The 27,842-nt window shown below is 39.5% G+C and overlaps 1 protein-coding gene across 4 annotated transcripts in view; it reads left to right on the top strand.

Moving 5' to 3' along the window:
* The window catches only part of kif21a (kinesin family member 21A), a 58,045-nt gene that overhangs the window by 15,242 nt on the left and 14,961 nt on the right, over positions 1-27,842 (top strand). The window contains exons 2-27 of one of the 4 annotated variants that reach the window (XM_085412937.1): positions 6,765-6,987; positions 9,786-9,968; positions 11,026-11,166; positions 11,489-11,620; positions 11,787-11,957; positions 12,299-12,414; positions 13,156-13,351; positions 13,483-13,672; positions 13,808-13,874; positions 14,736-14,939; positions 16,420-16,507; positions 16,615-16,729; positions 19,135-19,323; positions 19,956-20,155; positions 20,633-20,740; positions 20,843-20,911; positions 21,057-21,202; positions 21,982-22,126; positions 22,475-22,669; positions 23,425-23,526; positions 24,408-24,573; positions 25,218-25,238; positions 25,969-26,026; positions 26,371-26,425; positions 26,513-26,712; positions 27,350-27,463. In XM_085412937.1, the coding sequence (XP_085269063.1) occupies positions 6,765-6,987; positions 9,786-9,968; positions 11,026-11,166; positions 11,489-11,620; positions 11,787-11,957; positions 12,299-12,414; positions 13,156-13,351; positions 13,483-13,672; positions 13,808-13,874; positions 14,736-14,939; positions 16,420-16,507; positions 16,615-16,729; positions 19,135-19,323; positions 19,956-20,155; positions 20,633-20,740; positions 20,843-20,911; positions 21,057-21,202; positions 21,982-22,126; positions 22,475-22,669; positions 23,425-23,526; positions 24,408-24,573; positions 25,218-25,238; positions 25,969-26,026; positions 26,371-26,425; positions 26,513-26,712; positions 27,350-27,463 (3,594 nt within the window). Of the gene's footprint in view, positions 1-6,764; positions 6,988-9,785; positions 9,969-11,025; positions 11,167-11,488; positions 11,621-11,786; positions 11,958-12,298; positions 12,415-13,155; positions 13,352-13,482; positions 13,673-13,807; positions 13,875-14,735; positions 14,940-16,419; positions 16,508-16,614; positions 16,730-19,134; positions 19,324-19,955; positions 20,156-20,632; positions 20,741-20,842; positions 20,912-21,056; positions 21,203-21,981; positions 22,127-22,474; positions 22,670-23,424; positions 23,527-24,407; positions 24,574-25,217; positions 25,239-25,968; positions 26,027-26,370; positions 26,426-26,512; positions 26,713-27,337; positions 27,464-27,842 lie in introns of all 4 variants that reach the window. The other 3 variants (XM_085412936.1, XM_085412939.1, XM_085412938.1) reach the window with 3 other exon arrangements.

The following is a 27,842-nucleotide window of genomic DNA, read 5'->3' as shown; positions in this document are numbered from 1 at the left end:
TGCGTTAAAAATATCTTTAAATATGTAGTCAGCCTCTCAATTTCCCTGCACAAACCAGCAGAGCTTTAGCTTTAATCCCTGTACTGCAGAGTTGATTACTTGCATGTAAGTGTAATAATATGCAACCTCTGCCAGCATGCAGCATGTTTACACGGAGAAAATGCTTGTAGCTAACTCAAATGGTAAGATTTAATTGATAACAACGTCATTGTGGATTGGTTCATTTGTTTAGCTGTCCATGTGCAAAAAGTTAGGCCTACACAGGTTTTCAGCATCATCATCTTTTAGTTTACACACAATATAGAAACGGTTAACTGATGAACTTTAAAATTGCTGGTAGGCTTTTTGAATTGTACAAAATATCTGGTTTGGTAAGAGCTTCACCATGAAACCCTTTTCTATAAAGTAGAAGGAAAGTAACATAAATCTGCACAAGCACGAAACAAAGAGCTTTACACACATCTCCACCTAAAGCAAGACAATGCATGAAAGGTAGTGTATTTGCAGATTTTGAGAATTACCTGGTTTGCTTTAAATCTTTGGGTTCAGGTGATTTTTTGCTATTGTCATAGAAAGGCCTACACACATACAAGTGTATTTCTAAATGACAGCAAAGAGCTTCAAAGGAATTCAATTTGTGTTCCTGTTATTTTCAACTTGCCTGGCTAGTTCTGAGCTTGCTTAGAGAAGGTGGACCCCACCCTGGTGGTGCAGGAGTGATATTTCAGAGCTGATAAAGGAAGCTAATGAAAACTGTCTCAAAGCAATTCAATGTTAAACTAACCAGTGCTTCATTACTCTGTTTACAACCATAAGAAGGCATGTAGCCACCAGCCTGCAGCGGCTTGAAGCAATCAAAGTGTGTGACAAAGACAGTCTCCCCCCCCCCCCCCCCCCCCGCTACCACTTTTGTCCTCTGCACGTCCTGCTTTTCCCAGCCATTCACACAGGCATAATTGTCTCCTCTGTGAAGGACATGGAAGCTTTGACGAGCCCAGTTGCAGGTGACATCATCTGAAGCAGCTACGCTGCTGTCCTCAGCAAATCTCCATATAAAATTCTGGCCTGTTCACTCACCCATCTACAACAACCATTGTGAGGGTGTTTTAGTTTTATCTTAGCTTTGACCTTTGTCTGTGTTTGAATTACTAAGGATTACTGTGTTTTTCCTCAAAAACTAAGATGGAGTGTGCATTTGAGAAATAAGATTACTAAAAGGAAATGGGACCATTAAAAAATGACCACTAATCCTTGCATAAAGTTGTGCAGGAATTGCATGAATTTAATACCATTTATCTCATTTAAACTTTTTTTTCAGACAGCCAAAATTAAAACTTAAGGTTTTGGTGAAAGTGAAATGACTTTGTGGAGTCCTACACAGGCAGACAATTACACATTTATGCACTCCATCCCTCCTTTTAAAGAAAGGTGATATGCAGCACCTTTAATGATTTATTAAGTAGCAGTGAAAATGTGATTTGGTGGCAGTTCCAGGGATTCGGGGTGTGGTAGCAGGTTTGGGCGTGATCCAGTATTCATAGCTGAATGCTGGCAGCGTGTGAATGTGTGGAAGTATAAATGTAATCATTCAGTCATACAGTTCAGTATACGTTAGTGAAGCTGTCTTTCAGGTGGATCCAACTGTCATATTGAAGTCTAATACTTGCCAAATAAACTCATATGATCTAAGAATTTAATCAAACTGTTTGCCAGAGAGAGTGTGATTTGTATGTGATCCTTGAATTAGAATAACTTATAAGGCATACTTTTATGTTTGTGGCTGATCTCAAGCCACATACATAAAACACGTTTAGGTAAAATGACAGTCCCCATCCTGGCCACTGTATTCAAGACAGTGGTCTAGGTGAGTGACATGGCAGCTTCCACAAACCAGTGCCCGCTCCTGTATATTTTTAAAGGATGAATGTGTAATCAGTGCTTAGTGTATATTTATTAGTCCAACATTTTTTTTCTATTAAATATCCTCAGAAATTAATGCAGAAGCATGGTGTGAAAAACTAAATACAGACTGTGATTCAGTAGCTTGCAGGACCTTTAGCAGCAATAATATGATGTAAATTGCTGTAAGACTATCAGTCTGTTATCTGTGGAGGCCTTTTGGGCCACTCATCTTTATATCTTCAGATCTCAGCTGAAGGCATTCTTTTATGCTCAGCTCTCAAGGTCTATAGTAGTTTAGTTGGGTTTTTAATTGGACCTTTGAAAAACCTTGGTGGTCACCGCAACGATTGGGGGACATGTGACTACAAAATAAGTTCAAATCATCACCCTTCTACCACTGTGCTTGATATGTTGGTGGGTATGAGGTGTTTGTGCTGATGTGCTGTGTTTGGTTTTCTCTAAATGTCCCGCTGTGCATCATGGTCAAACATCTCCACTTTGGTGTCTTTTATCCGAAGGACAAATTTCCAAAAGTCTTGGGGTTTAAGGTGCAACTTTGCAAACTGCAGCTGACTTTTCTCCAAGCAATATTTCCAAAAAAGCAATACTTGTTCAGTCTTTCGTAAATTGTACTCTCTCCAACTTTAACATTTTAAATGTTAACTGAAGTCTGAAGAATCTGATCTGGAGCTCTTGGGTTTTTGGTCATTCTGTGAGCACTGAGCTTATGATGATTTTCCTGGGACACCTCTCCTGAATATTTACCGCTTTTAAATCCTCTTTCTTGCTGCAGAATAATAGACTTCAGATTGGTGGAAATGGCTTTAATAACTATTCCCAGATTTATGGGCAGCAACAGAAACATCTTTAAGATCATTGCTGGTGTCTTGTGATAACATGCAACCGAGTGCTCCACACAAGCAAACTGCCAAAACATCTGCTTTCACAGAAGAGGTCACACTTGCTGATCTCTTGATTAAGTGCGTTTAATGAGAAACAATCTAGAGCTACCCTCTTAACTCCTATTGAAGCAGTAAGGTTAATAAGTTCTTAATGTCAAATTCACCTACACAAAAATAGCACAATCACAGTAATATACTGTATATCTGGGACTATAAGCAGTAAAACAACAAAAAAGTTCTTTTTTTGTTTTAATTACCTGTTATTGCTAAGATGGTGGCTAGTTATTTGTTCTAATACACAAGTTTGAATATAATTCTGAAAAAAAAATTGAACATAACTGTGTATAATATTAATGCTGAAATCCTGATGGCGCAGATGAAATGCAGAGTTAATTTAGGAAATGTCATCAGATTCCCAGGGTATTCAGAGAGACAGGATTACACACCCAATTAGTGAGTTAAATTATCTGCAACAAAGATACCCCCCACCCACCCCGTGTGGCCTTGGAAACATGTAATTGGTTAAATACGGTAAATTTGACACGGAATTTAATCGATTTTCTGACTAGGATTACATATTGTGCATTAAGACAGCAACATGACATGAATACAATAGAGCACGAGCTTTAACTCTGAAAGGTAGCATGGGCTGGTGCACTCTTGCTTACACAGGGTTTGTATTTTGAGCATGGATGACATGCAGCAACACCAGCTTCTGTATCTCAGTTGCTCTTCTGAGGCAGATTTTTAAAAACATATTTACACTTAGGCTAACTGGGACAATTACATATCTGTAGAGTAAATAGGATTTGCAACTTTCAGGCTACATTTCAGTTACTTTCTACGTACTGTGCAGACAAACTGTGCAGTTAAAGCAGAACCTCATAATCTCCTGAAGCCACACACTGCTCCGGCTGCTCCTGCTATGTGGATCCATGACAGTTCTGTTTTAACCGCTTGGGTTTGTGACGTACAATGGATCCTCCTCTACTGCGTCAAATGGTGACCAGAGGAGAAGACAAAGTGCAGCCAAAACTGTCTGCTGAGGCTTTTTTGGTGTTCCCAAAATACCTCTGCACGTCAGTGCACTCTCAGCAGACACACAATGGCACGTGTCACAAAACGGTGAATGTGACACTGATCTGAGGCACCACACTCAGGCTTGACTGTTGTGGACTCTTCCACAAAAACGCTGTTTGGTCTGTGGGTTGTAGAAGGAGCATTTTTCATGCAGCTTATTGAAATTCAGAGTACTCACAGATTTTTTTTAAAAGTCTTTTTTCATGTATTTCAGTGCTATGCACTGATAACGTAGCACTAGGATCTCAAAAAAATTCTGTGGCTACAAACAAAATCAGTCGCCTGAAAACTGATGCAGTAAGAAATCTGAGAACCTGAGAAGCTTTAATCAAAACAGTCAAATGAAAAAGCGTCCCAGCAAGCGAAGCATCTTTTGCCTGTGTACACATCTGTGACCATTTTGTTCATTATTCACCAACATTGCATGACCTTCTTACAGGACATTACCTCTCCTCCCTCGCCTCCATCTGGCCGTGTAATTCTGCAGCCGTGGCGTTGGTGTCAGTGCTGGGATCCACTGTCACACAGGCGGACACAATGGTTGCACTGTAGTCCCTTCACAGTATTGTTTTCCCCCGAACTCAGAGGCACAATAAGGCCCTTATCCACTCAGGACTGGCAAGCCTGCTGTCAGGTGCTTTTCTCCCAAGCTTGTTCGTGAGCTGAACCCATGAAGAGAATTTGTCTAAAGAACCGCTTGGAAAAAGTGTCTCTTTTGGTCCATATTGAACATGCGCAGAACATAGACTGAAATTACTTGGGTTTTTTTATGTTGTAGAAGCTGAAACCTTACATAAGAACATCAGATTCTGACTGATAAGCCCAGAAATTATTTAGTGAAAAATATGAGCATGTTAAAAGGAGACGTCTGGTAGAGCCTTACTCATATAATGTGAAACGTGTATATATATGAAACATAAACAGGTTTGCCAAACATTTCAACTTTCATTTCTCATGTATTTATTTACTCTTGCAGTTGAAGAGCATTTCCCTTAAACCTTCTTCTTTTCTTTTTACATTTTTATTATCAGCCATTAAAAAGTTGTCTGAAATGGAAAAATGGCAAACATATCAGATTTAGGGATCACATTTGGAGGGTTGTCTTTAATCCTATTTTCATCTATCTATCATTTATCCAGCCATTTTCAGCAGCTGGATAGTGTAGTGGTAAGACTGCACACCTTTGGGGTGGGGGACACCCCCCCCCCCCCCAGTATCCAGTAAGGGTCCTGGCTAGACCCCCATGTTAAAAACCAAACCCTGGAATGGCGTGGCCACGTCTGCAGCCTGTCCACAGCTCGGACACAAAACATTTCACTGCATGTTGTATGTGTGTGTAATCATTGTGTATGTGACGAATAAAGCTTGGTTGTTGTTGTTTTTAATTCATAATTATAGTTATTTTTTTCAGTAAAATAGCCCTATTTCTTAGAATTGTCTCAAAACCAATGGAAGAAAGTTTCTCCAAGATTAGATGGTCAAGATCAGTACTTATTCTATGTTGGGCTGTAAGTAACAGTTTCCCACTACGATGGTTTAAAAGAGAAATTCCTCTCTCGCCCTGCGAGGCGGTTTTTATCCTTCAAGCTCGGGTCCTCTAACCAGAGGCCTCGGAGCTTGAGGGTCCTGTGCAGTATCTTTGCGATTCCTAGAACTGCCACTTGCCCTGCTCAGGTCCTCCACTGCACCGAGGGCTCCGAATACCGCTTGGACCACGGTTGCCTTCACCTTCCACATCTTGAGTTCTTCTCTCAGCCCTTGACATTTCTTGAGCTTCTCCTGTTCGTTCTTCTTGATGTTGCTGTCATTCGGTATAGCTTCTTTGCTTAGCATTTTAACAGCGCCCTGTTATCAATCAACCGACCTGCCTGCCTACATACCAAACTGACTGACTGACCAACCATTAAATAAGTGCTGCCGTTTGTGTTTGTCCTTGAATTCACGCCCTCTGTGGATATGTGGTGTGTGTGCTGTACTGTTCTTTCAACAAAGAAAGAAATGCTCATTTTAAATGCACAATGAGCACACACAGTGCTACTGTCTACCTTGTCTTACTCCTCCACACTCGCATTACTCTAGTTGATCCCTGCCAGATTTCAGTTGGCCAAAACCACAGCAGTTCTGTCATGCGCTCACACAGACACACTAAAGCACAGATTCACCCAGCTGGCATATTTTACAGATCAAAATACTGGGTCACAATAGGATCCAGAGTGTTGACCCTGTCCCTGCAGATCCACACATCTATCGCTGATGTGATTATGTTTAATCCACTATGTCCCTGTGATCTACCTATTGAAAAAGAACAACGTGTGGCTTGTGCACAGATTTAAGATGAATTTTGGTTAAGATGAACAGTTTGAACCACAGCTTTTGCATGCCTTTTTTTAATGTCATGCAGATGTGTGTTGTTAATGAGAAGGTGCCATAATATCCCTGTACAGCACTTTGATCTTCTGTTTACTTTCTTGTGTAGCATGATTGTGCTAACCTATACAGAAGTGCAGAACTAATTACTCTCTTCAACCTCAAGTGGTCTTGGCAGATGGCTGCCCTGAGGCTGGTTCTGCATAAAGGAGAGATGGTTTTCTGGAGACATCTCTCCTTCTGGAGATTTGTGATGAATGTTTTTCTAATTGGTCATATTACAGTGACCTGCAACCCAGGTGAGACATGGTGCTGAAAGAATCCTGGCCTAGAAGGGTCAGAATTTGTGTGACGATGTAATGCATCCCTTTCACATTTCTGATGGCTTTTTTTTTCTCTTTGTATTAACTGAAAGGAGCATTTTGCCCGAGTCATATAGAACTTTTAGCACTATTGTACACAGAAACAAGGAAACCTGGCAGAGCCTAATCACTGTTTCTGGATTTTCTGCAGGATTCGTCCTCAGCTGGCCAGGGAGAAGATTGAGGGATGTCACATCTGTACGTATGTGATGCCTGGAGAGCCTCAGGTGATCCTGGGGAAAGACAAGGCCTTCACCTATGACTTTGTGTTTGACATGGACTCGCAGCAGGAGACCATCTACGGTACCTGCACAGAGAAGCTGATCGAAGGCTGTTTCGAGGGCTACAATGCCACTGTGTTTGCATATGGACAGGCAAGTCTTTGTCCTTGGTGTCAAAACTGCAGCACTGCTGGTGTTCCTGGTCCCTGGTCTTTTATGCACAATACTCTCTTGTTAACTAATATATTTGGCTGTTAAAATCTGCATTTGAAATCATGTGAGCTCCTATGACCCTCTTTATCTGACTTATAATCTTGCAAGTTGATACTCAGAAAAAAAAAGGCCTGTTTCCACTGCTCAAAAACTGATTTGTGCTCATTTGTGCGTCTGCATCATAACTGGAAAAAGTGCAGTAAAATAGACATTTTTCTATGATTTGCAGTTAAAAAAAAAAATCTTATTCATCTTATACTGGTTCTTTACGCTGGTCTTTTTATTTAAAGATTTGGCCATGTTTACTGTTTACATTCATCACAAATGACAAACTAAGAAAAAGAAAAGCAGAATATTTCCATTGCATTGAGTATTTGCCACTGATGTTTACATAATCACTGCCAGCGATACTGCCATTATAAAGCTTTGTAAGGTATTGATAACTTTGTTTTATTCCTTAGCCATAAAAGGCTGATGGGGGTATTGTTGTCACCCCGCTGGCAGGCGGGTGGCGGGGACACCAAAATTTGCAAAGTGCAATAACTGGAGAATCTGCGAATATGGGATTTTGAAATTGATACCATAGGAGCATCTGCTAAAAGTGTTGGACAAGATTAAATCCCAGTGGCCTTGACAACAAGGTCAAATATCAAGTTTTCTGAAAATCTTGTGAATGCAATAAAACGAGAACATGGTGACAAAGGATTTTGAAATTGATGCCATGGGTATATGTGCTAGGAGGCTGAGTGGTAGCACCGACGGCAACCAGTTGCATCGTCAGCTGTAAAATCAAACACTGAAAAAAAATTAGTGGTGATGGCTATGTATTCTTGTCGTTAAATCTATCCACAAAGTACCAAGAAATCTAACCCGAAAAGTCACAATTTGGCTAGTTACTTTTTAACAAAGGAAGCTTTACGCACAATAAATTGAAATTTTGTAGACAAAGCTTGATGTTTTGATGTTGTTTTTTTTCCTTGTCTTTTTAAACGGTTACATAAAGCACAATCATTTTTAACTTTGTGCCAAATATTTGTTGTCTACCTCAAAACCTTTCAGATATTAGATTGTTGTTGGACTTTTTATTTTAACATGCTGGGGTTGGTGAAATTGTTTTTGTAAATTTTTACTGTTTTAAAAATTTATTTTTAAAATTTTACCTGAAGTAAGTAGTTCTCACTTTCACTCATTTTCAATATCATGTTTAATTAATACTAAAAACGAGTTCCAGCCTTTTAAAAATGTTTTTCTTTTTCAGCATTTCCATTACATGGAAATAACCTGTAGTTTCTTCATCCCCCCTACAACTCGGGTTTCTTTAGCAGCAGAGCTCCTGCTGCATACGATTCAGTAGAGAAGTGAAGCGCACACACCTTGTAGACAGATATACATCTTTAATGTGTGTCCATATTAACCTGGATCTCCCTAGTAACAGCTTCTCTCAATGTTGGCCTACTTCTCAAAGCACATCCACACATTAAGCGCACACAGCGGTTGGTTTGTCCCAGATCAGATCTGCTTGCCTCTTAGGCTTTAGAGGCACTAATCTAGATTTAGACCGACCCACTCGGCTGCATCACAAGAACTCAGCTAGACTGGGTTACAGAAATAAACAGACGGCATTGATGTTGAGGAAAGAGAATAAATCAGTGATATTTAAAGCACTTTTGAATCTTCAGTGCCCTGGCTTAGTTTTAAGAAACTGTGTGAAATACAGCAGAATGTTTTATGTTTTTGTCAGTAGGATTGTAAAACTCACTGAGCAAATGCAGCCACAAGATGGCACTTTTCAGAGTTGCAAAGTTTACCTGGACTAGAACCTGCTTCATTTATAGCTCCAATGTAAATACACTGCTCATTTTGTAGTGTAAAACGTAATGGATTTTTTCCAGTGCTTTCAGAATTAGTTAACAGACACTGTGCAAACTGAGCTCTGCTAACACTGAATCTTTGCAAGCATCTACAGAGGCACCATGCTAATGCAAAGCCAAAAAGGTTTCTATTGTTAACTGATAATTATGCTGCAGTGCAATTCAGGTCATTTTACAGAGTGACAGGTTACTTTAAATAAAGAACTGAGTAATGTGTAATACATTAGTTTTTGAGGGCCATCCTTACCATGGTTACCACTTATGATGATTTGGTCCTCAGAGGTTTAAAAATATGAACAGAGCAAGATTTCTTTTCTTATTTGTTTTTGTTTTTTCGAGTTTCTTTTTTTTTCTTTTTTTTCATTGGGCTCATCCATTATCGATGCTCACACTTGAATATTTAATGTTAATTTCAGCATTCTGGTAAATGTCCAGAAAGAGGAAACACCAGTGGAAAACATGACATGTGCACAAAAAAGCTCCCTACTGTTTAAAGAAATCAGCCAAAGTGCTCTGTGAGCTCAAAGTAAAAACTGCTAAACAGATATGTGAAGTTAACAGTTATTGGAGATGCTTTACTTCTGCTTTACTAAGTAGCAAGTAGTAACAGCTCTTTATCACACAACATAATACGTTACTACTAGCAGTACAGAAGGAAAATGAAACTGATCGCAGCTGACAGCTTTACAAGTTTAAAACAGGACACACTGTAATAAAATAAAAGCGATAAATCAGTCTAGTAAAAATGTTTCTCAGAACTAAAAGTTCTGCAAATTTTGACGTTTGAAAGCTTTCCGTGGTCATCAGGAAGGCCAGTCTGAATGCCATGTGTGCGGTTATTATATTTATTCTTCCCTTTCCATCCAGACTGGTTCAGGGAAGACGTACACCATGGGGACTGGCTTCGATGTCAACATAGCAGACGAAGAGCTGGGTATCATCCCCCGTGCTGTCCACCACCTCTTCAAGGGCATTGAAGAGCGCCGGCGGACCGCCCAGGAGCAGGGACGTCCTGTACCAGAGTTTAAAATCAACGCACAGTTCCTCGAGGTACACACCCACTTTCCAGCTTTTTTTTTTTTTTTTTTTTAACCTGTTTTTTGTTGTTGTCAAAATTTAACCCAGTAAATGAAAACACACATTTCTTAAACTTTCCAGTGTCATGGGTCAGGCTAATATTGTTGACACCGCTGGTTTAACAGGCTTTGACATGGTGCTCAGTCATTTGAAAATATCCACACTGCCACTGCAGCAGCTGTCGTCGGTGGGATTAGGAGGTGTTATGGGGCAGGTTGGGGGTGATAGAAGGTCTGTCTCTGGATAGAGAGAGTTAATAGGGATGATGTGACTTGACAGTTGTGCTAGGCCATCAGGCTCATCTTGAGCTGGGGAGGCAGTATAATGGTGATGGTCACACATGGCAAATAAGATGTCGTTTTAGATCTAAGGCTTCAAAAGTTACTAGATGGTGCAGATTACCTTAAAACTACTGGTAGCTGCTTTAAGTTTAACAAAAAAGAGAGAGAATGAAAGCTCCAAGCTGTTTGGCAGTGGATGAGATGTCTATATATCATTTAGACCCAATATTGTGAAACGTATACTGCTTTTTTTTCTCAGTCGTTTAGTGGTTCAAGAGATATTTTCTAAAAACGTTTTAATATGTAGCTAATGAAACGCTCTGTTTTACTGCCATAATCAAAATGAGAGCAGAGTTGATTTAAAATAGCTGATTCTGTTATTTGACTCACCTTCAGTGATCACAGTGTGCTAAAAGCAGTGACCTTAATGAGCAGTGAGTCTTTCACTGTACACTCATTGCTTTCACCTCTCAGGGCTGTTTACTGTACGGGCTGCTGTAACTTATTGTTTGGCCTGTACACAGTATGAAAGACATAACACCCACTGGCATTTTTGCAATTTGTAAGTTATTCAACTTTTCCGTTCTGATTTTTACATAATGAGACGCTTGATCTCAGAATCTCTTCAAGAGATCTGAGAACAGCAAACATTGATAATAATATAGGGTAGTAGACAGAAACGACACAGCAATCACAGAATAATCTTTTGTTCCTACTAGTTTGAAATATTTTCTTGCGTCTTCCTGCAGCTTTACAACGAGGAAGTTCTGGACCTCTTTGACTCAACTCGAGACATGAAGCAGAAATCTCACATTAAGATCCATGAAGATGCCAACGGTGGAATCTACACAGTGGGAGTGACCACACGGACGGTGTCCTCCGAGGCTGAGGTAACACAGATTATGTGTTGCACTGTTATGCAGGTGTTCAGCGCGACATCATTGATTTCCCTTTAAGCATCAGTTTATTCTAAAACAAAACATCCCCAAGACAAAATGTGTGTAGGTTGGTATCAAAGATTTACTCAGTACTCTTGGGTATAAACCTTTGCACTGCTACAAGCGTTACTGGAGTAAAGCTTCATATATTCAGTATAAATATATTTTTAGCACTGCACTTTGTTTTGTGACTTTGCTGTTGTTTTTTGCACCAAATGTTTCAAAGTGGGTTCAACCATTGTATTAATATTTAATGCTCTGCCTGACTCTGTAGATGATGCAGTGCCTGAAACTGGGGGCTCTGTCTCGCACCACAGCCAGCACTCAGATGAACGTCCAAAGCTCCCGATCTCATGCCATCTTCACCATCCACCTGTGCCAAGTCCGCGTCTGTGCCTCTGACAATGTACGTCAATAAATCACTGCAAATCATTTCTGTTAGATCTTATCAATAATATCATTTCTTTCCTTTTTTTTCCTCCTTTTTATTATCAATGATTGTTGGGGGTAAAAAAATCTGTGTATACATGCTGCTGTCACTGAGTGCATTTACATGCATGATTTTTACACAGCAAGAAAATGACACTGATAATCGAGTCACCAACGGTAACTCTGAGATGGACGAGTATGAGACACTGACGGCCAAGTTTCACTTTGTGGACTTGGCCGGTTCGGAGCGGCTGAAAAGAACCGGAGCGACGGGTGATCGAGCCAAAGAGGGCATCTCCATTAACTGTGGACTGGTGAGTCTGCCTGTTCTTGCACCAGGATTTGTGAGGCAGCAAAGACTTCAAAGTCTAATGATATACTGCCATCTGGTGGCAGACTTTACAAATATACTTAAATTCAAAAATGAATGAATTATGAAGTATTTCCAGCTGAACAAAGTCAGCACAGTTAGAGTGACCAGGGATCCCACGTTGTTCCACACAAACATGCTGTTTCTGGGATGTGGCCACCCAAATCGCAACTAAAAAAAAAGTAGTGCTAAAAGTGTTAACTGTAACTCTACAAATGGACTGATAGCAAATTGTTGCCTCTCTATGACATCCTGTCTCCCTTTGTCTCCTGTCTTTTTGACCAGCTCGCCCTGGGGAATGTAATCAGTGCTCTGGGTGACCGGAGCAAGCGGACCTCACATGTGCCTTACAGAGACTCCAAACTCACCCGACTCCTGCAGGACTCATTAGGAGGAAACAGGTCAGAGGACCACAGATTTGAGCTTTTTCCTCATAAAAACATTTTGTCTTGATTTGTTTCTGATACGGCAACGATTTCAACCGAATATCATCAAACAACAGTATAAGATGATGAGAACCAGTGCTGTTACAGTATATTTAATTAAAACTGAACTAAAAGTAGATGTGGGGGAAAAGCAATTAAAATAAAAGCTAGACTTGTTTAAAAGAATTGAAACTACCTGGAACAATTTTGAGAACTTGGAAATAAAAATAAAGATATAGAGGAAAATATCATTAGTTTTAGTGTTTGTTAGTTTGGAAAAAAAATTCTTAGAGCTTGCCTGAGTCAGTGATGAATGTGTGCATGCAATAATGATTAAAGCCACTAAAAACTAACACTGAAACAAATAAAAACTAAACTAAAACAAGATAATCCACCATGGAAACTAACTAAAACTAAATTGAAGATGAAAAGTCAAAATGGAAAAAAAACCCACCCCAGCTAATTAGATGGATACAAAACTGTTAACTGTGGGAGATGCCTGGGTGTGGATACCCACACACTAGATTTTTCTGCATAATTTCCTTCTCTGACCTCACCAAACAATTTCCATTAGTGAGAACATCTCAAACATTTTATCTCTTATGTTAATGTAAGAAATAACTACTAGGTGCAGTGTCCCACAGTGTCATAATTCCAATACTGTGTGGAGATCATGTGTGAAATTAAATTATGAAATGTCACTTTCTTCTTTCTCAGCCAAACAGTGATGATTGCATGCATCAGTCCATCTGACCGTGACTTCATGGAAACTTTGAACACATTAAAGTACGCGAACAGAGCGCGGAACATCAAGAACAAGGTGATGGTGAACCAGGACAAGGCCAGCCAGCAGATCAGCGCTCTGAGGACGGAAATAGCTCGACTGCAGATGGAGCTCATGGAGTACAAGACGGTGAGAAGACGGGAGGAATTTAAAGGACAGGGATGAGCCTTATGTAAAATGGAAGGAGAAAAAACCCACGTGGCATGTCAAAAAAATTAAACTTTTTACAACAAACTATATTGTTTTTGCCCCCCCTGCAGGGTAAACGTTTGGTGGGTGAGGACGGTGTGGAAAGCTTGAGTGACATGTTCCACGAAAACTCCATGCTGCAGACAGAGAACAGCAACCTGAGGGTGAGGGTGAAGGCCATGCAGGAGACCATCGATGCCCAGCGGGCACGACTCACCCAGCTGCTCAGTGACCAGGCCAACCAGACCCTCGCCCGTGCAGGTATGCATCAAACTTATGAATTAGTTTAAGCAGAGAGTTGTTGGGTTTTTGTTTTTATATTGTGCCGCTCTAGTCAGAGTTAATGCATGATGTGCCTTTTTTCCCTTCATTACTCTTATCATGTTTCTCTTACAGGTGAAGGAGGCACAGAGGAAATTGGAAACATGATTCAGAGTTACATTAAAGAGATTGAAGACCTTCGGTAAACGAATTCCGATTTATTCCCTTGTTCATTTTTGACCTTTTCCTGTATGTTTTCGCCTCCTGTACTCATAAACATTAAGACTACCTCATTCTTTTAACAGTCACTACCCTGAAATGTTTGATGACATGTGAGATCACAGTTCAAGTGTTTTGGTCTGGACTTTTGATCCCAGTCAATATAACACCTGTGAAACCTTCCCAGGATCTCAGTGCGGACCAAACTCCAGAGCTTTTTCTGATCTCAGTCTGGATGAAACTAAACCGTCATTTCTTTTTCTGCAACAAAAACAGACTTGGGATGGTTCAAACATTTAGACTAAATACTAAAATACAGTAGACACGGATAAAATGAAAAGGTAGAGATGAAATTAGCACGGGAGAAGAGAACTTTTTATTGAAATATTTTGTAACGATGTTATAAATAGTAGGCTGGAAAAAATAGAATTAGCCACACTGGTGACACGGTATCTTCAGAGGGGAAAGCAATGTTGTCTGAAACTGCAGCAGTGCACAAACGGTGCACACAGTTGTAATAAAATCATTCTGTTCATTGATTTAAATGGCGATGAAAATACTTCTTTAAACAACCTGTTTAAAAAGATTCAACCTGATTATATGAAATATGAAGTGTTTTAGTGGACTTTCATAATTGGCAATGAGACTGAACATTGTTATTTCGGCTGCTCTCTTTAGGGGGCACCACAGTGGGGTTGAATATCTACAGTGTTAAACACAAGCCTTGTTTTAAGCCTTTAAACACATTTATATTACAGATGAAATTCATTTGTGAGGGACCAAATCTAGAGACACAGTGAAGGCTCTGTATTACAATCTGTCGGTGTCTTGATGCTATCCTCAGGGCAAAACTCCTGGAGAGCGAGGCTGTCAGTGAGAATTTGAGGAAGAATCTGTCCCGTGCCTCCAACCGTCAGTCGTTCTTTGGAGGGTCCAGCTCCTTTTCCTCCACTCTTCTGGCCCCCGAGAAGGAGACTGCTGACATTATCGAACTCGCTAAGAAAGATCTGGAGAAACTGAAGAAACGAGAAAAGAAGAAGAAGAAAAGGTAACTGTGACAGTGAACAGAGCGAAGTTCTTGTTGTTTTTAAATGGTTTTGAGGATTGGCTCTGTTGAATGTTTTACTACAGTCGTGCATATATTTGAGTGAGTTTCATACTGGAATGGCATTTTTATTTATCCTAAACCATTCATAATTTTCCAAAGGCATGATTGCGTTACCCAGAGGTCGGTTTGACTTGTTTCAAAGGTTCGTCTTTGTATATTGGAACGAGGACACTTAAAAGCCACAAATAACTTATTGAATAATTTATAAACATTTGACTTCATTTATACACATAAACACATCAGCTTTATGTTTTCAGTCGTTAGTTCTCTGGTAGTGCTGTACTGTCGCTGCACTGTAAATTTCAGTGCAAGCAAACACAGCAGATTGATCGCAGGCTCAGGTTTTATTTTATTTTTTTAACTCAGAGCTGCCCCGGGGGCACTTTGGGGGCTGAAAGGTGGATTAAAGGTGTGGTTTTCAGTGCAGAGCTTCCTCTGACCAGTCTTCCCTCCATTCTTCCTTTGTTCATCTCTTGCTTCCTTCTCTCGTTTGACCCTTTGACCCTCCCTGAAGACTCCAGCTGCTGTTGGAGGAGAGAGAGAGGGAGGAAAGGGAGGAGGTGGTGGTGGAAGAGGTTGAGGATGCCAGGTTTGTCAGAGCTTCCACCCTCCTGTTGCCATTCCCATGCTTCCCCATAATTCAGCACTTTATTTTAATTTTATTGTTTATGTTTGGGCAGGTATTTCCCTGCTCTGACGTGAAACATACTACTGTCAAAGCACATCACCTCCCTGAAACACAGTTTTGCCACTTAATAAGCTTTAATCTCCTATTTTCAAACAATCTAAGGCTGGATGACAAAAAATCTGTATTAATCTTTTATTTTCTTTTTGATCACTTTACCCGGGTGTTTTTTGTGTGAAATGCTACCTTAGCATTGCTAACCCCCCGAGTTTGGATAAAATATTTATCCAACAGATCTGCTTCATGGATTTGGTTAAAACATTTATTTTTCGTACTGCATTTTCCTTCCATGCTTCTTTACTTTGCCAGTTTTGACCAGCCTGATGAGATGCCTCCCTTCTTTTGTTTAAAAATACTGTCTTTTGCACAATCAAGCTTATAAAATTGGAGCAATCCCAACTTATATTTTGTGGTCTTATCTAAGTCTCACTGTGTAAGACTTGTTTATGTTTTCTCACAGAGACGAGTGTCTGCAGCAATCGAGTCATTGGAAACTAAACCTTGCATTGTGGTGAAACCAGTCAAAAAGCTTCTTTGCCAAAAAGACAGTATTTTCCCTGATGTTAAAGATGCCATGCACAGATATGTTACTTACTACTGCGTTTATCCAGAAAATGAACGTTTCTTTATTGCCAGCAGATTAACGTGCAATCCACTTCCTGCAGAAAAAGCTTCCAAGTTCTCTTCTTACATTACAAATGGAAAACTGATTACAACGTCTTTTAAATCTTTCAGCGTCAACAAAGAAGAAGTTCCTGACAATGAGCAAGAAAAGGGTACAGAGAAGGAAATGACAGAGAGGGCCAGTGAGGACACGGAAATGGTATGACGGACTTCATTATGTTCCTCCATTATTTATATAATCAACCTCGTATATACAGTGTACTAACTAGTACTTTGAAATAAAAAGGTATTTGTTTTATGCTGTAGGAGGTCCAGGATGGCAGTGACCATGAGGAGGGAGAGGAAGAGGAAGAAGAGGAGGAGGAAGAGATGGATGTAGAGGAGAGCTCTGATGACTCTGACTCAGAGTCAGATGAAAAAGGTATCCTGCATGAATTTTTCTTTTTATTGATTTAATGAAACTGTCTTTAAAGTGTCACTTGTAAGCTTCGACCCCCTTTTTCCCCCCATTCAGATGGAAGATTTTGAGCCAGCTGGTTACACGAGATCTCGTTTAAATTCAGTACATTAGCAACTGAAAACAGACATGTTATGAACCCTGTTTAAATGTGTTTGAAGTTCTCTTTATACTTGTGACCCTCACTCATAGGCCGGCCATCTAAATCATTAAACCTTTGAGAACCCACTGTTCATGTGATAGTTTTCTTCTGAGTGACCTGAGAATTTTCTCTCATTCTGTTCATTCTCATTGAGGTGCTTATTACCTTTACCAAGAAAGTGACGTTTTTGGTGGCATTTGCACGTGCCTATACACACAGTAGCTCAAGGTTTTGAATGAATTTTGATCAAACTTTGTTGGGATAGAGTAGGGTCATGTTAACTATCCACTGAAACTTGCCTTACATCCACCAAGGTCTTTAAAGTCAGCTTAGGGCTGTGCGATATGACCAAAATCTTATATCCCAATATAAGAATTCTATCATCCCGATAACGATACAAATCACAAAAATGTAAAATTTTCTGTAAATTCTGTGAATCTCAGGCAGCTCGTCTTGCAGGAAGTGTTTCCAGCTGCGCGTCATGTAGCTGGACTCCAGTGTTTTAACAGATGCATGAAACTATACATTTTTAGACATAAGTTGTAAAGGCCGCCGTTTTCTTTGTGAGTATTTATTACACGGCGTGCTGCGGGGAAAAGCCTGTTCTAATGTTTGAGTCTAAGGTTTATTTTTTACCACCTGGCGGCTCTTTTTTAATTCTCATCCGATAATAATCTGCTCTTTCACGTGATTCCGTTTATTTTGAAAAGTCTCAACAGGATCTTGAGCTTTATTGTGAAAGGTTTATGTGAAACATAAACAAGCAGACACGCGATGCTGTTACCATCGTTGTTGCTAACCACAACGCATAAAAACAGGCGCTTGTCCGTCGGTAGTGTGGTTATATTAAATATAAGAGAAAGAGAGAACTTTAAGAAATTAATAAAGCCACTACAGTGACCATCACATCGATGAAAAAATATTGCCGTGAACAGTTTATTTTGCGACACCACGGAACAAACGATAGCGTAAAATGAAATGATAGACGTTTTTATATCGTCATCCGATATATATCGTTATATCAAACAGCCCTAAGTCAGCTTAATGATTTGTTGGCCTTACAAAGTGTGTTTTTACAGGCGTGATCTGTATTGTGAACATACAAAATGTACCGTATAAAGATTTAAAATATCATGCCACATTTGACCTCTGACCTCTCTTTAAAGGTCAATCATTTATTTTAAAATCATAGTGATAATAATGCTACATAGAGCTGTGTAAAACTCTTTCATACTGTCATTGTTTGTATTGACAACATAAAGGAATATTGGGAAGAACATATGGGAATTCTAAATCTCGCGTTATAGTTTGTATCCAAATATCATGTCACATTTGACCTCTGACCTCACTTTTACATTACACATCTGCTTTTCTTTCAAGTTGAAGAAAGTATTTCCAAGTCAATGAATCCATGTAAATGAAAAATTGTACTGAGAATTATGTCAGGTTTATTAAAGTGAGCTTCAACAGGACAAATACCATTTTAAAAAGGCTGCACTTTGTAGTGCAGTAAAAACAGCTGCAAACTTTTTAATCTATGTTTAAAAAGAACAAACCAAATTGAATATAAAGAAAATACAATGCTATTCCCTTAAAAGTAAACATTGTGCAGACAATGAACTGCCTTGGTGGGGGTTTGTGCTCACAGTGCTTCTTGTAAGGAGCATTTTTTGTTTTTAGGCTTCCAAACAGATACAAATTGTAATATTAGACAGTGTAAAAATTCAAGTACAAACTCCTGGTTACGTCCTGTTTTTCTGGGTTTTACATGGCTCATTATAGAATATACTGCCCTTCATGCATATACTCACTCCCAGACTTTGAGGGGTATATGCATGAAGGGCAGTGAGCAAAACAAAAATGTCTGCTTACATAAATTAAGACCCAATTACTCAATTAACAAAACTGGTTTACAAAAACATAATTTGATGTAATTGCTTGTGATGGTCTTTAGGCTCTGCCTAAAACTTTTTTAGGTTTAGCATTTCATGTTTTCAGGTGGGCAAAAACACCTTTTCTAAGATAAAATATGAAGTAGTACAAATTAATTTTCTTTCACTTCTTTTCAGTTTTCAAGTTGAACTTGGGACTAAACAAATGAAACCTGACTATGTGTAATCCAAGATTATTTAAATGGATCTTCTAACAACAATATACAAGAACTGCTTGAGATTTATGCCTGTACCTGTGGATGTCGATACTTAATCAGCTCGTCGGTGTCTCACAGAGAATTACCAGGCAGATCTGGCCAACATCACCTGTGAGATTGCCATCAAGCAGAAGCTGATTGATGAACTGGAGAACAGCCAGCGGCGTCTACACACACTGAAACAGCAGTACGAACAGAAGCTGATGATGCTGCAGTGCAAGATCCGAGACACCCAGCTGGAGAGAGACCGCGTCCTCCAAAACATGAGTAAGACGGCGAGGGAAGTGGGAGGTCACATATCAGTCAGAGGGGAGAGCACTGCAGTGTGTGACATAATTTATTTACATGTGCTCTGACAGTTTGGATAAAATCATCCACCAGGAGGCACTTGTGGGTTTGGTTCATCATATCTCTGCCTCTGATCATCTTATTTCAATCTCAAACAGAAAGTATATACTTATTTGATCTGAGCCTTTGTTTTTCTTTAGTAATGAAAAACCTGTTTATGAACGTGTGCTGGCAGATGGGGACAGTTAATACATCAAAGTTTGTCTGAGACGGATTTTAAAAGAATGGATTTTAAAGCCAGACTTATTAGTTTTGTTAAAAAGCACACACACACACACACACACACTAGTTGACCAACTGTGTGTAAAACATGTTGTCTGCAAAGTTAAAGTGTGATTCTGTTCACGAACACTTTCTCCAGGTAGGTTTCCACGAAACAAAATCTGTTTTGTATTTTTAATTAATTAATTTTTATTTTTAGTAGCCTAATGTTGAGATTTCAGTTAGTCCACCTGCAGATAGCCAGGCACACACAGCTGGGGGAGCATGTCCCACAGCAGTGTTGGATTTAAAAAATGTTATAGTATTATATTTTTTCTGAATATTTTCAGGTTCAGTAGAAACTGGTACAGAGGATAAGGCTCGCAAAATCAAGGCTGAATATGAGAAGAAGCTGAGCATCATGAACAAGGAGCTTCAAAAGCTCCAGTCGGCCCAGAAGGAGCATGCCCGCCTACTCAAGAACCAATCACAGTACGAGAAACAGCTGAAGAAGCTTCAGATGGATGTGGCAGAAATGAAGAGGACTAAGGTATGGACTAAGGAGCTATTTCAATCTTTTAAATCACGGCTTAAAACATATCTGTTTGAACTTGCTTTTTCTACCAGTTAAATCCTGGCCTTGTTTGCAGTGAGTTATTCTATTAATTTTTCTGTTTGTCTTGCGTTGTCTTGCGTTGTCTATGTTCTCTATCACTGTGTTGATGGTACAGCTTTACTTTGCTATAGCTATGTGCTATAGTTTACTCTTATTAGTGGTTTTTACCTGTGAACATAATTCCACACTTATATGACTCTGATGTTATAGTGTTAATTGTTTTATTGTTTTATTCTTTTATGTAAAGCACTTTGGCATGCCCTTGGCTTTTGTGCTCTATAAATAAAGATTGTTGTTGTTGTTGTATATAACTGTACCAGATATGACACTCATGTAAACTGGAGATGCGGGCTCTCTAGTTTACATGTGTGCTGTTACTAAGCCCAATATTGTTTAATATGATCTATCCAGGTCCGTCTTATGAAGCAGATGAAGGAGCAACAGGAGAAGAACAGGATGAACGAGTCTCGCAGAAACCGAGAAATAGCTTCTTTGAAGAAGGACCAGCGCAAGCAGGAGGTTAGTAACAGTCAGTTTATAAACTTCTGCAGTTATATCACGGTCTGTGCCACGAGTTTCATTACTTTCTTTGATGATACTATATTCATGTTTCCTCCTCAGCATCAGCTGAAGTTATTGGAAGCTCAGAAAAGACAGCAGGAACTTATTCTGAGGAGGAAGACTGAGGAGGTGAGAGGCATCAAAAAATATTTCTGACAGAGGAAGCAGATTGAACTTTTTTAATTGTACTTGTGAGACTGTAGATGCAAGCATATGTCCGGTATATGTTGTGTTTACACATTTTTTGGTGTGACAAGTAAGCTCTGTGTGTCAGGTGACAGCTCTGAGGAGGCAGGTCAGGCCTACCTCGGGTAAGGTGATCCGAAAGGTCAATCTTCCAGAACCAGTCCAGGACTCCTCACACAGACCCCCCTCTGGACGCATGTACTCCTCCAGCAACAGTGCTCCCAATGGCACTTGGTGAGTCTGTGTGCACGCAAATGTTTGCTTGAGTGCATAATTTTTTACTTTTTTAAAGAGGCCGGCTGGAAGGAAGGTTCTGAGATGTACACATTGCAGAAATTTTCAGGAAACAGTGAACACCCTACCTGCCTCATTTCATAAAATGAAACCTAAATCTCTTCTTCAGTTATTTGCATCTGTGATTAGTACCCCAGGAGATTGCTGCAGGGAAAGATCATCTAATCTAAACAAGACTTTAAACTTCAAAAATGTCCCTGGATGGCACGACCGTGCTGCCCAAAGATCTAGGCAAAACTGTGGCTAGCAGTTGAAATTCTTATTAACAGTATAGCTTTAGAGTTGAATTGGTGGATAAAAGTATGGATAAACGGTTACAAGTATAAGCTGACCGCATGAAATGAAAGATAAACAGATGAATGTTATTAGGTAAAACATACGGTTAGTAGTTTAAAGTATTAACACACGGATGGCTATTATGTAAAACTTTTAGCTGTCAGAATGAATAAAAAAATCTATATATTTGATAAATTCTTAAAATGTGTACTAATTAAATATCCTAAAAGGATAAATAGTTGAAACACTTCACTAATCCTAAATTATGTTAAGCTAAAAGTCCAAATCCACTTTAAAATGCACACAATGTGAACATTTGAGTTGTTGTCGATGGAGGGTTTCTTAATCACTTTCTACATTCTCCCTGGATTTGTACATTTAGGTGTTAAATAAGTGGCTGTATTAATCGGACAGTTTACTGATGAGTGATGCTGCATGTACAGGTCTTCTTACAGGCGCACAGGAAGTGTTTACAGCACCAGAATGGCTCGCAACAAATGGCAGTCCCTGGAGCGGCGTATCTCTGATGTCATCATGCAGAGGATGACCATCTCTAACATGGAAACCGACATGAACCGCCTTCTCAAGGTAAAAACCTAAAGCAGGACAGTTGTATAGATTTTGAATGTTAGCAGATTAGGAGAAAGACCTAAAAGATATCTTGCTAGACGCCTGGAAGACATTAAATTGTTCTTTTATCTTCAGTAGGGAAATTTTAAAATCTATGACCTTGTGGCTGTTGTTAAGCGTAATGCAGCAAAAACAGTTGTTTCATTTAATATTGCTCTGCATCCTTGTGTGTTTCCTTATCAATGAGCTTCAAAGAACATGTCATTGCTTTAGGTTAATTTAATCATCGTCTGTGACTTTTCCCATATTCAGAAATGACTCAGTGATTGAAAATATATAAGAATTTGTTTCATTTTTAACACACAGCAAAGGGAGGAGCTCACCAAGCGCAAGGAGAAGGTCCTCAGGAAGAGGGACCGGCTGCTCAGAGAGGGGCCAGAGGCAGAGAAGACTGTTCTTCCCATCAATGAGGAAGTGGAAGCATTGACAGCCAACATTGATTATATTAATGACAGTATTGCAGATTGTCAGGCCAACATCATGCAGATGGAGGAAACCAAGGTGAGAGAGCCTGCTGATTCTGGAAATTGGCAGCCAGATATTGAAAACCTCAGACGGGTTGTTTAGCTTGTTTTAAGCCTTTTTTTCCTGAACTGAGATGTTTTCAGGCCTGCTTCCAGAATAAAACGACCGGGTGTGAATCAGCAGTTAGTGATGGTGATCTCTGCCTATACAGATTAATAGGACGACCCTCGGGAAAAACCTGGAAACTGTTCAAACTGGTCGTCAAATTGCATCTTTGTTGATTATATAGTGAGGTGTCAAAACTTGGGCAGAGGGGAGGTCGCCAGATACCATCTATATAAAAGAAATGGATAGACTGTGGAACGTGAATGACCTTCATTATGTCACAATCAGCTGAAATTCAGCGTTCTTAGCACTTGCTGACTGAAGAGTAAATTTGAAAGAATATATCTTTGATTTAAAATAGTTTCTTCTTTTGTATTTCTTCTTTTTTAAGCTGTATAAAGGGTGTTTCACTCTAACTCAGGAGAGCCCATACACATTTTTACTGTCAGGAAAACTATGAGAGAGTCAATACTGAAACTGTAACAACAACTTCATAGCACAAACACAGTGCCTGAAGTACCGTGGACTCCAGTTCCAAGAGAAAAAGTTGGCTTTCTCTGATTATTTTGCTAAAAATATGCGTTGTAGCACATAATAAACAACATATGGGCATGTTAACAAGGTTGGAAATTAAATTTCATTTCTGTTAACTATGGTCTTCAAATGTTACTTTTTCTTTCTCCCAGGAGGAGGGTGATTCTGTGGACGTCTCTGCTGTGATTGGTTCTTGTACACTGACAGAGGCTCGTTTTCTCCTTGATCACTTCATGTCAATGGCAATTAACAAGGTACCCTCCTTCAGAAAGAGAAATCACACCTGTTCAGTGAAAACATCACCATTTCCTCTCCTTATGAATAACATACAACAAACATGATTATACATAGATGTTATTTAGCTTACGTGTCTTTTATGTGCAAAATAGTAGAAACCTCTGTATGTAGAAAGAAATGCAGTTGTATAGTAACAGAAACTGTAGGACACCAGTTGACTGTAGGTGGGTTGTAAGCGACCAGGGGGAGAAGATGATGATAATAATAATAATAATAATTATACATTTTATTTGAAATGCGCCTTTCAAAACACTCAAGGTCGCTGTACACAGTAGAATAAAAGCAACATAAAAGCAAGAAGTTTACAGAATCATAAAAGCATAAGACATAAACAAATAAAAATAGGAGAGTGGAAAGGTTATGTGGGATAAGCTATTTTGTACAAGTGGGTTTTGAGTTTGGACTTAAAGAGAGAGAAGGAAGAGATGTTTCTTAAATCAGGAGGTAGGGAATTCCAGAGTCATGGAGCAGAGCAGCTGAAAGCCTTGCTCCCCATGGTTGCAAGACGGGGGGAAGGGACGGAGAGTGAAAGGGAAGAAGATCTGAGACAACATCTCATGTTGTTGTTGTTTGTTGTTCCTTCACTGTTGATCTTTTATTTAACCAGAATTCAACTTGGATAATTTTTTTTATTAATAACTGATAAAAATTGCCACTGCTGTACAGTAGTCATACAGCCCAAGTATCAGCAATATGACATGCAAGCTCATTTGCATATGTGCACGATATTAAGTTGTAGCATCTGTTCCATGCATTAACTCAGAAACTTCCAACTCTAACCAAAAAATGAAATGAAATGCAGATGAAATGGCCTGACACTGTGGTCTGACCTCTTCAGGGCCTGCAGGCAGCTCAGAGGGAGTCTCAGGTGAAGGTGATGGAGGGCAGATTGAAGCAGACTGAAATTACCAGCGCCACACAGAACCAGCTGCTCTTTCACATGCTGAAGGAGAAGGCAGAGTTTAACCCAGAGCTGGACGCGCTGCTGGGGAATGCTTTGCAAGGTAGAATAAAAAAAATGAAAAGATACAATAAAATAAAAACGTATCCAGTTTGGACCAGGCCCTGCCCACCCACTGAAAGTGTCACTGATATCATGCTAGGCAAAGCTGAGATTAGAATTTAATTCTGGGATGTTTTAGATCTATTTCTCTCCCTGAGTGTACGTGTTTAAATTTAGCAGCATAAATGTTGCTTTCATACTCTTGTTAGAAATGATTTTGCTGTCAGGAGGTGCACTGGGTAACTGGTCAGTTGCATGATTGGGCCTTTTGAGGTGATATTGCTTGTTGCCTTCTGCCGAATAGAAGCTGGCGTCCCTGTTGTACAACCGACAGTTAATTCCATGGTTACATTTTGGTGCTGTGTACACAAGTATATACGATCACATTAGTATAATACTCTTTCTATTTACATGCTTGTAATTAAAGCTGATTACTTCTTTTTGTTTTGATATTGAATTTGCCAGCCTCTGTTCGGTAGGATGCTCTGACAGTTGGTGCATTTTATTTTATTTTTATATCTTTTTTTATCGATTTATTCATTTATTTATTTCGAATTTTGGGGGATGGTTTTTGATTTGTGCGTTGCCTTTTTCTGTTCCCCCATCTTTTCTTTTCCCTTTTTTTGTTTTCTTATGTGTTTACAGAGCTAGGTAACATCCCGCCTGGTAAGTGAAACCCTATTGGACTCTAATCGGTTATGAATGCATGGTTCCTTCCCTTTGCACTTTGAGAACTAACTGAACATAACATAAACAGGTGCATGAGGTGCAGTGCAACCAGGCTCCCCTCCATGTGTTGGCTGAAGCTTTCCCCTCTCCTTATCTGGATACACTCCTCCTACCCTCTGTCCTCCCCCTCCTCCTTGCAGCTCACATGTGCTACAGCCTCCATGTTTTAGCACCTGCTAACCCCAGACTCTTCTACAGGAACCATATAACGTGGATATTTTGCTCTGTTAGACCTTGTAGGTCAGCTGACCCATCAGGACCAGCAGACTAATGATTTCTTGCACTCGTCCACCCTGTTATCTCATGTTGGTTCTTTTACATTCATATCAGCTCCCTTACATGTCTCTTTAAAATCTTCCCAATATGACCTCTCTCTGACTTTGAACCTCATCTGTTTTTGAGCCATCTGGTATTAATGAGCTCGGCGAGGGCCAGGTTTATCAATTAAACAGCATGGCGCTGTGCTGACATCACCCCTCATCTGCTTCATCTGTTCATTTTTCTACATGTTATACAAAAGAAATCAAAATTGCAAAGGTTAAAATAAAGAAGTTAAATTATTTAAGTCTCTAGCAAAGTATACTTACTAAGAACCATTTTAGCTGACCAGTCATCTCAGCTAAATCACTCCATCTAATATTCTCTGTTCACGGATCTCATCTGACAGAAAACGGGGACGATAGCAGCAGTGACGAATCTGCCCAGAGCCCCTCTGCAGAGGGAAAGTAAGTCTGTTATAGTGCTTAAAAAGTACTATAACAATGTATTTGTAGATTTAAAATATTATCTTGTGGCATATTTTGTCACATTTATGTTAAGTTGCTTCAGTAGTTCATGAATTGTTATATTATTGCATTATATACATATGTTTTATTGTATCTTTTAATGAAATTGCATTTTGTCTTTTATGTTCACATTAATGTTTATACTATTCTTATAATTAACTTGTTAATTATGAGAAGTATTGTTTAATTATACTGCAAAGCAGTAAAGCAGAGAGGAGCAGTGTAGTCCAAGCACATTCTATAATGAGTGTTTGCATTAAAAAACTTGTCTGTATTTCCTCCAGCACTCTGGCTACAGATTTCATGAAACTTTGTGGAGAGACCAAAACAAGAAATAAGGTATTGTAGAGTTTGTTGCACATGTTTGATGCCTTATCCTAAAACCATTTCTGTATTTTTAATTGTTCACTTATCTGTGCTGTACAGGCTCGCAGGAGGACGACCACTCAGATGGAGTTGCTCTACGCTAACAGTGACTCTGCCCCTGATGCACCTACTGTCGACTTTTCTAGTCCGATGTTGCCGTTAGCTGAAACACCCGATGCGGGCGGAGACATGGACTTGTCAGGCTCAGTCAGGGACTACGCAGCTCTCTCCCCTGGCTTTTCCTCTAAAATGGGCAGCATGTAAGTTCAGGCCCTGCACTCTTACTAACAGATTCATTCCTCCTTCTCTTTTTCCTGCATGTTGTTGCTGCGCTTCTTTGCTTTATTTGGTTATATATTGTTTACAAGCACCTTCACATTTTGCTATACCTTACAGCAATTGATGAATCTATTTGAGAAAAGCATGTAGAGACGAGCAAATATTTTGTATTGCTTGATTATTACTGTGCCCTGCAAAAGTCTCCCTTGCCGTTCCTCATTCCAGGTCAGTTGCACACTAATAAAAGAAATACTAACCAGGCTGCATTAAATGTCTCGTGACAAGCAGTGCTTTAAAATGGAGCCAGTTGCTTTATGTAAGAATAAACCTTAGCTGATAATAATCCATCAAAAATGATACAGTTAGAATTATATTTGTGGATGTGCAGCACACACTGCACTCATTGTTAAACATGAGCTTGACGAAGAACCATCACTGTTTTGGAACTGTAACATCAGGTAACTGTATTTCTGTGTGTACTGCATGCTCATCTCGTCATTGTTGCCATTATTTTGTATTGGTTTCATTTCCATTTGTTTTAAAAATCTTTTTTTTGTTATATTATCTGTGTTGTTTGTGGATAAATCGGTAAAACTGAACATTCAGTTCTGGCTCCAGAAATCTGCCAGGCGTGGAAAAGCGAGCTCCTGAGCCTTCCCCGCTCTCGCGCAGGAAGACCTATGACAAGGCACAAGCAGCGGCTGAAAGGGCAAAGGTCAAGGACATTAAACAGTAAGAGCTTGATGCCATCATCCTGGCTACAGAGCTTAAAGACAAAACTACTTCACTTTGACCCTACTAATACTCCTCCTTCTGGTTTCCTGGTTTGGAAAAGCATGTGGTGTCACCTACATAATGCTCTGCATCTTGTTTGATGACCGTCACATGCCAAGCTCTATGCTTCATTTGAAGTAATTTTTTCCCAACTTAAATAACACGTATCTTCTCTGAGCTCTAATGTTGAAAGCTGGTGATTACTGTATTTTTGATAGTTTGGGATCAAATTCATTGTTTGCTTGCTAATTGATTCGCTTGCTCCTGATGTCCTGTTCAGAAATCGCTCTCTTTACTTTTCTTTATCTCACCAGTAAGTTTTCCAGCGTAAGATTCA

Source organism: Rhamphochromis longiceps, linkage group LG7 (assembly GCF_057381845.1).
Source record: "Rhamphochromis longiceps isolate RC_006_pf linkage group LG7, R_longiceps_female_GT1.1, whole genome shotgun sequence".
Taxonomy (NCBI): domain Eukaryota; kingdom Metazoa; phylum Chordata; class Actinopteri; order Cichliformes; family Cichlidae; genus Rhamphochromis; species Rhamphochromis longiceps.
This window is presented reverse-complemented; position numbering and strand designations above follow the sequence as displayed.